The sequence below is a fragment of the Scomber scombrus genome, chromosome 2 (genome assembly GCF_963691925.1).
Source record: "Scomber scombrus chromosome 2, fScoSco1.1, whole genome shotgun sequence".
Classification (NCBI taxonomy): domain Eukaryota; kingdom Metazoa; phylum Chordata; class Actinopteri; order Scombriformes; family Scombridae; genus Scomber; species Scomber scombrus.
The window spans coordinates 16,611,338-16,625,156 of record NC_084971.1 but is presented as its reverse complement, the minus strand read 5'-3'; the positions used below and the strand labels follow the sequence as shown (position 1 = coordinate 16,625,156).

Here is a 13,819-nt window from a genome sequence, read left to right as displayed (position 1 = left end):
AAACAGTCTTTGAACAATGATTCCTATTAAACACATAAACATAATGGTAACAACAAGCCGTACTCTGACATCTCATAATAATTTATAAGCCAGAAAACACTTATAATCAATATATAATAGTTTCTATTTTCTACTGGCTTGCTGTCTTTGTTCTTAAAGGTCATTTCTAATAGTTGTCCTCATTGGTCAGGTTTCTCTCGCTCCTTCCTGTAGTGCAGCGTTCGCCAGTTTCAAGTGTTTGCCGAGAGAGTCCTTCTCCAACTGGCTACGACCTTTCGTGTCACTCAGCTCTACATAGGCCTCCTTAAAACGCTCATAAGCTACGTCTTTCTCCTAAAAAGAGAGTCGGGAGAAATTCGGTAGACGTATCAGAATCAAGCAGGAAAGGACCCCCAGGATAGTTTAAATCAAAGTTGTCCAGTATGTGGCAGTGTATATTTGGATTCAGGACATATAGAGCTGTTCAAAATATGCGTAATACAGCCAGACACATGAAATGTACCTTAGTAAGAGACTGGACTTCACTCTGTAGACAGCTGATTTCTTTCTTAAGATATTGCACCTCATTTTCTTTTGCTCTTAGTAGCGTCTGAAAAACAAAACGTGAAATTTTACTATTAGCAGGTAAGTGAGATCTTGATTTTCCTCCAGTGCCATACTTCAAAACAATTTTGAGGCACTTCAATGCTTCCATTTTCTGCCACTTTATGCTTCTACTCCACTACATTTTAGAGGGTTAAGTACTTTTCAGTCCACCACATTTATTTGCTGGTTACTTTGCAGATTTAGATTTTAGATACAAAACATGATCAATTATAAAACATGACACATTGTCCCAATTTAACCAACCAACAGCACATAATGTGGTTAAATTAGGTCTGCTTTGATCGAATACAACTGTACAATGTTAATACACATTAAAACATCAGTAACAAAAATCCAATAGACAACATAACAACATAATCACAATTTGCCTCAGTTAACAAATACTTGTACGTCTGATACTTAAAATTCATTTTGCTGATATTAACTAATGATACCTAAGAGTTTGGATTCAGGAGTTTATTTTTAATGGAGCATTTTTACACTGGTTTTTGGCTACTTTTACTGAAGTAAAAGGTCCTCCACTGTTCATATAGTATATCAGGAAATGTATTCTTAAAAGCTTTCTCTGCACTAGTGATGTACTACAATATGTTGGTATTCTGCAGTATGCTCTGTAGTTCAGGCAGTAGATGGCAGTGTGTGCTGCTCTAAAATGGGACCAACCACAGACGTACAACACAAATGAGGCCACTAGAAAAAACAGAAAAGGGTGATAATGTTGCGACAGGGAGCCATTACTGAGGATATGAGGCTCATTCAGAGAAAATGCTCTAACCAATTAGTTTCATTAAATCCCACTGCACATATGTCAGATGTCACTCCCTGTGTCCCAATCAAACATTTGTTCTTCATGTTACTATTTCAGGTGAAATGAAACTGTAGCAAGGGGTTTAGTGTTGTACATCACCTACTTTTGTAAAAATTGAGATTACATAGGATCTAATCTTGTCACAGACATTTACTTTTTACCATCAGTACATACCTCTACTTCCAATGCAGTGCGCTCGGTGCTACCAGGAGATACCGTGTCTGACCTCTGCCCTGTGATGAAATAACGCATGCGACTAATCTCTTCCGCCAGTTTGGCTTTAAGCTCCTGAAAAAAGACACTGTTTAGTTTTCACTGTATAAAGAACTTGTATGCTCAGTTATGTTCAGTCTTATCATATATCCCTCTTGATTTTACCATATAAAATCAAAAAGACAGGATTTTATGGGAATTATCTATTGTGTATGTTATTATAGTTAAACAGAATCAATTCAGGCATTGTTATAAACCTTGTTCTCTCTCCTGAGCTGCTCCAACTCCCTTTCTTTACATCCAAGCTCAGTCTCTCTGCTCTTGCTGCTCGGCTCGGTGCGGCTCAGCTCCAGGCACTTCTGAGAGTAACGTTCTGACAGATCATCTAACTCACTGTGCAAGATGTCCGCCTGTGGCCTGACATGCACAAACACACGAGTTATGGAGTTAAATCATAATGCACTATCATGCGAGGGGTCATGGCTGAGTGTAGAACATCTTAAGCCTGCAGCGAGAGCCTGTGAGATGGAGATCACTCCCACCATGATAAGCAGGACGCCCATAATAAACTTACATGTGCCCTCTGTATGAAGGATCCATGTGTGCAGCTCCCTCAGTCAACCTCCTGGCCTTTTCCACCTCTTTCTCCAGCTCCTCCCTGTGAGCTGCTCTCAGCGCCTCCATAGCTGTAATTAACCGTTACTTATTAATTAGGAAGTTAACTGCCTGGCTTCATCACACAGTGGTAAAAACAAGATACGATGATGTCAACAACAAACAACATGACTTTAAAAGACTATAACGTATCCTCAAGGGTAAAATCTCAAAGCTTATTTTCAATGGCTGACAAGGATCACTTCCTATATGGAAAGCTTTGTTTTTGCTACTTAAATCATAGTTCTCTCTTATTTCTCTATGAGTTCCTTTTAGTTTTATGACTAGTACTCTCTGAGGTTTTGCTTTGTTTCTGACTGTAATGTTTCATTACCACATGACCATGTTTAGAAATAAAAGACTTTCCATCAGATCACATAACATTATATTAAATACCATTTCCAGTGTTTGCTTGCTCACTCCAAAACCAACCAACATACTGAGTAGATGTAATCTATCTACAACAACATATTGCTGCCACAAAGACAAAAACATATTTGTCTGTTTTTCATTATCACTGGGGAACTAAATTATTCTTCTCAAGAAACAAAATATCACTTTATCTTCACAAAATGAATGTAACAAACATTCCTCATTATAACATGATGTTTGTGTTATACCTGGAATCTACCATATGTCATTAAAACTTCTGTTATCTTTGCACGTTTTTTTTAATATGGTCAGCACTTCTCAGAAGTTAACATTTCCATCAATTACAGTTCCCAAATATCTAAAACCTTTGACAATTTCCACAGAAGATCCTTTGATTGTGAGAGATAGCAGTTAATCAATGTGTGTCTTGCATGTGAATAAAAGTGTCAGTATAAAGAAAACAGTAGCATTTGGACTTCTGGACAGAGGATATTGAGGTAAAGGAATGAGCGTATAACATCTTGGCAAGAGTTTGATCTGCTGATATAATGGTGTAAAGGATAGTTTGTTTATAAGGAGATTGTGGTCCAAAATATAAAATATAAACAGGAAAGAATGGTTGAAGTACTTAAGAAATTGAGTTGAGTTTATGTCTTACCTTTAGCAGCTGCTTGACTCTCCTCTTGCAGCATCTTGTCTCTCTTTCCCTCCAGCTCCCTGATCTCCTGCGTATGTTTCTCCTGCAGCTCCTGCATTTCTTTCCGATAGGCTACCTCCATGGCTTCGAGCCTGGCCCTACAGGGTGACCCGGGGCTGCATGGGCTGTCCACCTCTATCCCCATGGCTGCACGCTCCCTCTTAATGCTCTCCACTTGTTTTCGAAGAGAGAGGGCCTGGGAGATGTATTTGCAAATAGTGAAAGAAGAGATGGAGAAAAATGGAGCAGTGGGGATAATGCCTATGACTTATACTTCTGGAAATCAACATAATTTTCTTGCACTGATGACATGGCATCGCATGTTTTAATATAATGTCTTTCTTACCTCCTTTTGAAGGGCTCTGTTTGTTTGAATGGTTTGGGCACCATTTAAAGATAGAAGAACCTCATTCGAGCATGATGTATCAGTTTGTGACCCAGTGACAGACTGTTCGGCTTCTCCGGGGCTCGACTGATAAGTCTGGATGCTAACAGGAGACCGGGGTGCCTGTGGGGTGCTTGACTGATAGGCCTGGGCTCCAATGAGAGACTGCGCACTCATGTCCCTAAACGACAGCGTCTCAATTTCTATCCACTTCCTGTTGACCTCTGAGTCCATGGTTTCAATTACAGGCACAGGTATACTCCCCTTTTTCAGCTCCATGCAGTCCCACCTGCTGCCAATCTCACTGAAGGAGATCCCCTCCTCAAACCACTTGTTCCTCTCTTCCAATCGCTTGGCTTGCTCGCGGTCCCAGCCCTCCCCTTCTTCCCTCTGAGTGGCTGGAAACACGTCCACTTCCAGATCCCCGTCTGCAGAGTGGGGCTGGTGGTCGGCCTGATGGGAGTTTGCAGCTGCTGTAGAGGAACTCAGAAGTTGAAAGCCGGAGTCCTTACAGGTGAACCGAGCAAGGGGATGGCATGACGACGGTCTCCGGGAGAGGGGGTTCTCTTTCTGACTGCCAGTGTCTGATTGGCTGAGAGCAGAATAAAGGAAACAAAGGAGGGTAATGTTACACATCAGAGGAAAGATGATAGAGAGGGATCACTGCAGACAGACCACCCAATCACTCACATCCGCATTTTTTCTGCTATCTATCTATCTATCTATCTATCTATCTATCTATCTATCTATCTATCTATCTATCTATCTATCTATCTATCTATCTATCTATCTATCTATCTATCTATCTATCTATCTATCTATCTATCTATCTATCTATCTATCTATCTATCTATCTATCTATCTATCTATCTATCTGGTGATATGTATAGTATGTGTATAAATGTGCACATATATACACACATATTGTACACTTACTGTATATTAATTATTGTATTGTTGAATACCTTGGCCTATATTGATGTAAAAATATATACATATAATATAATATAAATATATACAATGATATAATAATATAATTCATTAATGTGCACACACATTTTTAAATATAATTTTTCCTTTTAGTGTTGGACAGCAATGGTTGGCCACTGTCTTTATTTGTTCTATTATTTATCTTTATTAATATATTTTTTCATTATTACATGAAAAATATTTTTACTGTTTACATTGCTTCTATGTGCGTGAACAAAATTGTTATGTAGTCACGATTTTAAGTGCCATTTGTTAGCAAGAGAGGCAAACAAGATACTTTCACATTGAAATAAACTGAATTGAGAATATAGGCCACATCAGTCTAGATAAGTCAGTTTGTTGGTTTTGCAGCTGGTTATAGTACAGTGGACTCTAAGACTCACTGCGTGTTGTTCTGGATCGCCTGCTTTAGTAACTTCACCCAGTTCCGCCGTATTCTGGAGGTCATAGCAGAAAGAGTGAACACTGCCCTCTTTGTCTGGAGGAGATCAAAAGACGGAGAAAGACACACACACACACACACACACACACACGCACGCACACACACACACACACACACAAACACACACACACACACACACACACACACACACACACACACACACACACACACACACACACACACACACACACACACACACACACACAGTTAAACAGGAAGCAGCCAAACATGTAATTGCTGTGGAAATGAGGGGGTGGAGGGGGGTGTCTGACTGTCCATCTGTCTGAGTGTACTGTAAAACACAATGTTCAAAACATAAGTAGACACACACTTGTATCTGCAGTCCATAGTTCTTCTCCACATCACAGTCTGAAACATTCACACAGGATGTCAAGTCGATCACTCCGTCCAGATCATCTGACTACAGGGCAACAAGAAGAGCACAGGTTGTAAAGTTGTTACCAAAACACTACGTCAATGAAGAATGAAATAGCTGTTCAGAAATGTCTTTTTTTGTCATATATCAAGTCATAATTTACCTCCTCAGCCTCTGAGTCTCTGTAGTACCTCAGCGAAGCATCATTCAGAACAAACCAGTGTTTCCTCCACTGACCAAAAAACCCCACAGCAAACATATTAAATATCAAATGAATAAGTCGTGTATGAATAAAACACATCTAATGGTATTTTCACTACTATTGTAATTGGACTCCATGAATAGTTTATGGGTTGAGTCTCCTTCTTGGTGTTACAACAGGAATTAGACCAGGAAACTCAAATAATTGAATTAATTAGAATAAATATTACAGAAACTTCTTTTTACCTTGCCGTATTCATCCAGTCTGGACATCCACCCCTTTAAGTCACAACATCTGCAATTATTGCAAGTATTAAGAGCAAGCATGAGAGAGTAATCTGTGTGGGTTTTCTGTCTCACACTTGACTGTGAAACTATACAGGAAACGGAAACTGTCAGTAGCATGCGAATAGCTACTGTTTTCATGAGATAACCACGTCATTGAAAGTAGAATACAGAGGCAGGCAAACCATTAAAGCATGTCAAAATGGGAAATATATTGCAGAATGGGAACATTAAAATAGGAAGAGGTTTAGTTTTATCAAACTGTCATCATTTTAAAGTGGTGGGAAACAGGAAGAGAAAGAGGAACTGAGCTCAAAATGACTTGAAAGTAAAGAGGTGCTGCTGGTGCATGTTTGCACAAAATAAAATAAAATACTCACGATGCATGCATGATGGCGTCCAGTGTATATATTATGAGAGAGGAGGAGACAGAGAGAGATTGAGAAAGAAAAAAAAAGCATAACGTGAGATGGAATGAGGAAGTCACAAATCATCATCAGATCACATGAAGCTCTCGTTACATTATTGTTTCTGAACTACCACAAACTTTTGTGTGATTGTTTATGAATCAATAAACATAAATAAACATTTTGAATGTTTTCTGTTTTGTAGTTTTGTGTTTGCTGGCTGAGCAGTTTAAAGCATGACACAACAGAGCCAACGCTGCAGGATACATCAACTTGAATCCTAGACGCTATCAAATGAACATGCTGCCCTAAAAAAGCCTTCCTGCAAGGTGGTTCTGTGAGAGGGGCACCTGGGGTAAAAGAGCTGAAATAAATATCAAGGAGCTGCTTTAGAATGAATGTATGAATGACCCATTTCCCCTCCAAATATTCATGTGATTCACACAGATGCAGGAAGTCATGGGACTATGCTCACCTGTGTCTGCGGACATTCAGGAAGAGCTTGCCCTCTCACCTTTGAAGATCTGTGCTTCCCACTTTGAGTGTCTGAGCTCTTGGATAGAATGAACAGTCAGGATTACAAATTTAGTCGTACTTTAAGGTAAACGTGTCTGCAGTAACTTAATTGTACCTGTGTGTGAAGAGATGCTGTTGACTGTCTTCGAGATGATCGACCACTCTCAGAGTCCCGACATTTCTCTCGTCTGTCTCTGCCTCTTTCTCTGCCTCTTCCTCTCTCGTCTGACTCAAGCTTTGGACTATAGATATTTATTTCATCTTGATACCTTCAGAACCAAATTACACCGTAGAAAAAGTGAATAAAGCACAAAACATAAACTTGATGCACACAGAATTTCTGAAAGGATAATAAATGAAACCAAACCAAATAACTAATTATCTAACACACTATGAGCATGATTTTCATCCTTTTCATCCTATTGAACTTTGACATACCTCTGGAAAACAGCACGCTTCTTTCGTTCAGTCATAACTAAAGCAATTACTTATGGTCAGATAAAAAAAACATCTAAGTGTTTTAAGTCTTCTTTTTGTACTTGCTACGCTACTTATCTTCCAGCCACCAAAGGAAGTGTTTAAAGAAACATGTACTTTAGGAATGCAGAATAAATGCAAACTTGTGGGACTTCAGTCATGACTATCTATGAATTTACCACATCATACAGTCCCATCTATGGTTCTACCAACCTGTGTGTCCAGGTAAAAATGAAGTATACTAACATATACTTAAAGTATTCTGAAATATAATAATATAATAATCAGTACATTATTACTTTTGGTGCTAATTCTAAGAGCCTGAAATATATAATTGTGTGTCACTGTACTACTTGAGAGTGTACTATCCCTCAAGATGTACATCTGTGCACTTAAAATACTAATAGGCAATAAGTTTAAATGCACTAATTATACATCATTAGTACGTCAAAATAGCGCACTCATTGTACATTATTCATGAGTGCAGTATACCAAGTATACTTAAATTAATGGCACTTCAGTTTGTTTGTTTTTTACCTTGGTGTTCTGAGCCTCTGGTCCCGGCATGGACTGGGACTCTGGTTCCTCCTCCTCAGGCTTGGCAACTCTTCTTCTGACTCCAGTTGAATTTTTGGAATATCAGCCAGCATAATGTAGTCATCCAAGGTCATCACCACCTCAAAATATAAAGTTTCATCACATTAACAGCCATATACTTCAGTGTATTTGTTAATATACTTTGGTTGGCTCTGCCTTTCTGTTTCCTGAGTCTCAATAAAACAGGTAACAGGTAAAAAAAAAAAAAAAAAAAGTTTTCTGTCGTAAGGCCTTTTGATTGCAAGTTATTGCCACATATTAAAATCTGTTTTGAAAAAACAACAGTCTGGTGTCTATATGAACACTGAAAGAGGTTTTGTGCAAAATAAAAGTCAAACATTTATTTGAAGCTCATATTACACTTCAGCAGAATGAGTTAGCCATATCTCCCAATATTACAGTCCTTTTCTCTCCAAATTCCTTCTTTGTATTTCATCGGACAGTGTTCCCTTGACTTTGATTTGGACAGTTGAAGCTTCATATGTTTAAATTTTGGCCCCCATCACTTACATTGAAAGTGCATTATGAAGGGATCTTCTAATAGTCAGTGTGAACAAGAGGAATGATTACAGTAAGAAGAAAATATGTCAGCGTTCATTTGGGCACCTGACTGTTGCTTAAGAACAGACTTAGAAAATGTGACCTTGTCATTTAAAGCCACTTACATTGCCACAGAAGGGAAAACTGTATGAGGTGATATATTGATTGGGTGATTTTCTGTATATATTTTATATGCACTATCCAATAGTTTATGAGATGTTATAACTTCATAGGACCCTCTTGAAAACAAGATGATGCACCTAAATGGGCTAATCCTGCTAACAATGAATTTGTTCAAATTATTACGTAATATTCCTAGGCATCTCATGTACCTCCTCCACTTCCTCTGCAGCCTTCTTGGGTTCGGAGATCAGCAGGGCCTCCATCCCTCGTCTTATGTTGCTCCTGCTTCTGTCACCAATGATCTGAACATTTCTCTCATTGCCCTTATCAGTTTCTGTGTTTGCAACATGGGACAGTGCACCACTAAGCACCTGATAGTCAGCTCCCCTTCTTGATGAGGAGGAACGTGAGAGGCTGAGTACAGAGTGTGAGGACCCCTTCCAGGAGCTTTGAGAAGGGCTGAGTCTGCTGTCTCTGTAGCAGGGCTCCCTCTGTGGGGTGTGGCTGTATGTACCATAGCCATTCCTGGTTGGTGATACTTCGCGGCTGTTGCGTGAACGAGTGTTGACTGAGCTGTTGACAACTGTTCCCTTGTATGAGTTCTGCTGAATGGCTGAGGAGGCACGGCGGGAGATAGACTCCAGGTTCCTGTATAGCTTCTCAGAGTCCAAACTGTGCTTGTTTGAAGCTTGTGATTGACTCCCTGAGTCTTGGCGGCATCCCCTTTGTGCTTCATATTCACCATTCTGTAAATGAAGGGAGTCCATGTGCATGTGAGAAGGAATGACTCTAGAGGGTGACACAGCTTGAGAGCCAATGGTCCCTCTCCTGCGAGATGGACTGGACCTGCCTGATGTATGCCGAGATGAACCATGAGATGGAAGGTGAGAGGAGCCATGAGATGAGACGTGAGATTGTGTCTGACTTCTGGAGAGGGAGCTCCTTCTCTGGTGTCTTACAGGAGATTCAGATAATTTGTACCGGTCTGGGCTCACGGAGCTGTGACGTGTTGGAGAATTCCTCTGAGAGTCAGTTCCTCGTCTAAAGTTGGAGTGGTACGAGTACCTCTGTGGGGATTCACTTCTCCAAGTTTCCAGCATATATGTCTCTAGGTTCCTCCGCTGGGAGGGTACACCAAGGTTGACATTCCTGTAGGGAACAGCAGCTTTGGGCTCAGGAACATAGTTGCTGGGGAGGGGGCGTCCCCTTTCATAGTAACGATGTTGCCGTTTATTAACTTCCTCCATCTGACGCTCACCATCAGCCCTTCTGTCAGGAGAAAGATAGCTGTTCTCCTGATTTCTGTCTCTTCTGGACTCTGAAAAGCAAACAAGCCTGTGATCATTGCAAAGCCTGTCAGAAAGTATGAGCACAAACATCATGGATGACTTTCTCTTCTCAGATTGTAATGAAGCATAATTTTCTCAAAACTGACATCAAGATTTTTAGCAAGTTTAGTTTTTTAGGATGCAGTATGTGACTGACCTGACTGGTCTCTGCCCCTCCTCTCATCCATCCAGGAGCTTTCAGTGCCACGGTGAGGAGAAGGGTCCAACCGGTCATATCTCTTTGGTGCCCCCCTGCGCTGAGGGATCTGCTCCTCTCTGGACAGTCCAATTGATTTGGAGAGCTGGAGAAGAAAGTAAAGTGGTTGTCAGAGACATATAGGTCAATCAATTGTGAAATTCTGTACATATACAGTGGAGGAAATAACTATTTGATCCCCTGCAGATTTTGTAAGTTTACCCCCTTACAAAGATATGAACAGTCCATCATTTTTATGGTAGGTTTATTTTAGCAGAGAGAGACAGAATATCAACAAAAAATCCAGAAAAAAATTAAATAAAGGTTATAAATTAATTTTTTTTTGATTGAGTGAAATAAGTATTTGATCCCCAAGCAAAATGTGACTAGTACTTGGTGGAGAAACCCTTGTTGGCAAGCACAGAGGTCAGACGTTTCTTGTAGTTGGTCACCCCGTTTGCGCACATCTCAGGAGGGATTTTGGTCCACTCCTCTTTACAGATACTCTCCAAAAGTTTTGAGGCTGTCGCTTAGCAACTCAAAGTTTCAGCTCCTTCCACCTTTTTTATGGGATTAAGGTCCGGAGACTGGCTAGGCCACTCCAGGATCTTAATGTGCTTCTTCTTGAGCCACTCCTTTGTTGCCCTGGCCGTATGTTTTGGGTCATTGTGATGCTGGAAGACCCATCCACTACCCATCTTCAGTGTTCTTATGGTGGTACACGGCATTCATCTGCCCTTCAATGGGATGAAGTCTTCCTGTACCCTTAGAAGAGAAACAGTCCCAAGGCAGAATGTTTCCACCTCCACCTGACAGTGAGGATGGAGTTCTTGGGGTCATATTCAGCATTTTTCTGCCTCCAAACATGGCGAGTCGAGTTGATCCCAAAGAGCTCAATTTTGGTCTCATCTGACCACATCACATTCTCCCAAGCCTTGTCTGAATCATTCAGGTGTTCATTGGCAAACTTCAGACGGGCCTGTACATGTGCCTTCCTGAGCAGGGGGACCTTGCGGGCACTGCAGGATCTCAATCCATAATGGCGAAGTGTGTTACCAATGGTTTTCTTGGTGACTGTGGTCCCAGCTCCCTCAAGTTCATTAACAAGATACTCCCGTGTAATTCTGGGCTGATCCCTCACCTTTTTCAGAATCATCTTTACCCCACGAGGCGAGATCTTCCATGGAGCTCCAAAGCGAGGGTGATTGACTGTTATCTTGTATTTCTTCCATTTTTGAATTATTGCGCCAACAGTGGTGTCTTTCTCATAAAGCTTCTTGCTGATGGTCTTGTAGCCCATTCCAGCCTTGTGCAAGTCTACAATCTTGTCCCTGACGTCTTTTGACAGCTCTTTGGTCTTGCCCATGGTGGTGGAGAGGTTTGAATGGAAGAGATTGATTCTGTGACAGGTTGTTTTTATACACATAACTAGTTGAGATTAGGAGAACTTTCCTAAAGGGACAGGACTAATTTGAGTGCCTCATGGGCACATAACTGATCTGTGGGGGTCAGAATTCTTGCTGGATGTCTGTGCTCAAAGGCTGAACCCAGACTCCCTCCAGAGGAAACTCATTTTGGCCACTTCTGTCTGTCATCTAATTCTTCCAGTCACAACCCAAAGTTTGTGACCATAAGTGAGGGTTGGAACGTAGACCAACTAAAATTGAGAGCTTTACCTTCTGGCTCAGCTCTTTCTTCCCCACAACAGACCAATACAATATCTTCATTACTTCTGATGCTGTACTGATCCACCTGTCAACCTCATGCTCCATCTTACCCTCACTTGTGAACAAGACCCCGAGATACTTAAAGTCTGGGGTGCAGCAACTCACTCCCAACCCAGAGGGAGCATACCACCTTTTTCTGTCAGAGCACCATGGCCTCAGATTTGGACATGCTGACTCTCATTCCGGTCACTTCACATTTGGCTACAAACCATCCCTGTGCCTGTTGGACATCATGGTCTGTTGACGCCAACAGATCCACATCATCTGCAAAAAGCAGAGAAGCAATCCTGAGTGTCAATAATGTCCTGTCCCAGGACAGGGACAGGATACTCTCCTCTCGTCTCCTGCACCTTCTGTCACGGAAAATCACAAGCAAATTCCCTGGTCAAGGTCAGCAGTTCTTCACTGCTGCTGACAGCCTGGGCTAAGCCTTGCTTCCCCTTCATGAGTCACCTGACGATTGCCAGAGCTTCTTTAAGGCCAACTGAACGTCCCTTTCCATGGCCTCCCAGAACTCCTCCCACAACCGGGATTTTGCTTCAGCAACCATCTAGGCTGCCAATCTTTTGCCTCTTCAGTACGATACAGTGCTTCAGGAGGCCCCTTGACCATCCACGTCTGAAAGGCCTCCTTCTTTATCCTTAGCTGAACGACCTCCTTCCTGCCCTGAGCTGTATGAGGCTCTGATGATGGTCTATATAACTGAAAGCATAGACAATCATTTCGGTGTTTGCAATGAAGATGTGTGCAGATGTTCTGGTCTTTTTTCTAAACCATTTTCTGTACAAACACGTCCAAGCTGATCTTCCTAACTGGAACAAGCTACCAGCAGAACTGAAATCAGCCCCAACTGTGAACATTTTTAAATCGAGGTTAAAAACACTTCTCTTCTCCTGGGCTTATGATTGAGCTCTTTTAAAGCACTTTTTAATCTTTCATTTGCACTATATGTCCTTTTAATGATTTTAAAGCAAATCATTATTTTATGCTGCAACCTTATATTTAATGCTCTATTCTAGTCTAGTTTTTATTTTATTTCTCTCTCTTTCTATTTTTCTGTACGTTGTTTCTATCTTATTTTTTATTAGTATGTGTGTGTGTGTGGGGGGGGAGAGGGGTTAATTGTATGTTTTAATGTTTCCATGTTTTTACTATTATTGGGTTTTATTTTTATTTTTCAAATTGCATGTTGTGTTGCATGTCACAGGAAGCAGCACAATAGTAATCCATTAGATTTGCCCTATTTTTTCAAATAAAATGTACAGATGAAATGTAAACTGCCACCTGAGCACTAGTGAGTGGGCACAGCATAACGGCAAAGTTTGACTTGCCACAATTAGATCTTTTGTCCACTTCGTGCTTTTGTCATCCTTTTATACGAAGCATTGTGAACTGAACCAGTTTTATCAAACAAAACAATTCAAAGCAGCTCTGAAGGAGGTTGCTGGCCATTTTCAATATTTTTCTTGTCAAGAAATCTTGTGCAGTACCCAACCAACAATGAACTCATCCTACTTATAAATATTGTGTGTGTAACCAAAGCCTGATATATCTCATTTCTCTGTCCGTTGTTATCCCAAAATGATTAAAAACACGTCAGTGAGCTACACTGCTGAACTGCGTGACATTTTCATTTGCCCAGAAGAATTTGGGCACAATTGTTTGTTTAGGAATGACTCCAAATACTAATACCAGCCATCACTTTTTCAGTGTCAGCCACCTGACACTTTTCATGAAGTAATACACAATGCCCTTCTAGAACATTTTCTACTAAATTGTGTATAAATAATCAAACTAAGTTATCTCCTGGAAAGTTAACGTTAAGCAGCTCAGTCTGTGATGTTCCGACAAACAAGTGTCTAAGTATCTTTCTGTGTGT

The 13,819-nt window shown here is 40.7% G+C and overlaps 1 protein-coding gene across 1 annotated transcript; it reads right to left on the bottom strand.

The window, feature by feature from the left end:
* Positions 1-109: 109 nt before the first annotated feature.
* On the bottom strand, positions 110-6,420 carry LOC133985929 (TRIO and F-actin-binding protein-like). The gene is made up of 12 exons (XM_062425677.1): positions 6,410-6,420; positions 5,991-6,039; positions 5,707-5,775; positions 5,499-5,588; positions 5,109-5,203; positions 3,697-4,327; positions 3,312-3,546; positions 2,202-2,313; positions 1,885-2,044; positions 1,589-1,702; positions 503-589; positions 110-333 (listed from the first exon to the last, which is right to left on the bottom strand). Exons 1-12 carry the CDS (start codon positions 6,418-6,420, stop codon positions 187-189), a joined length of 1,800 nt encoding a protein of 599 aa, XP_062281661.1. The 3' UTR covers positions 110-186.
* Positions 6,421-13,819: the final 7,399 nt, after the last annotated feature.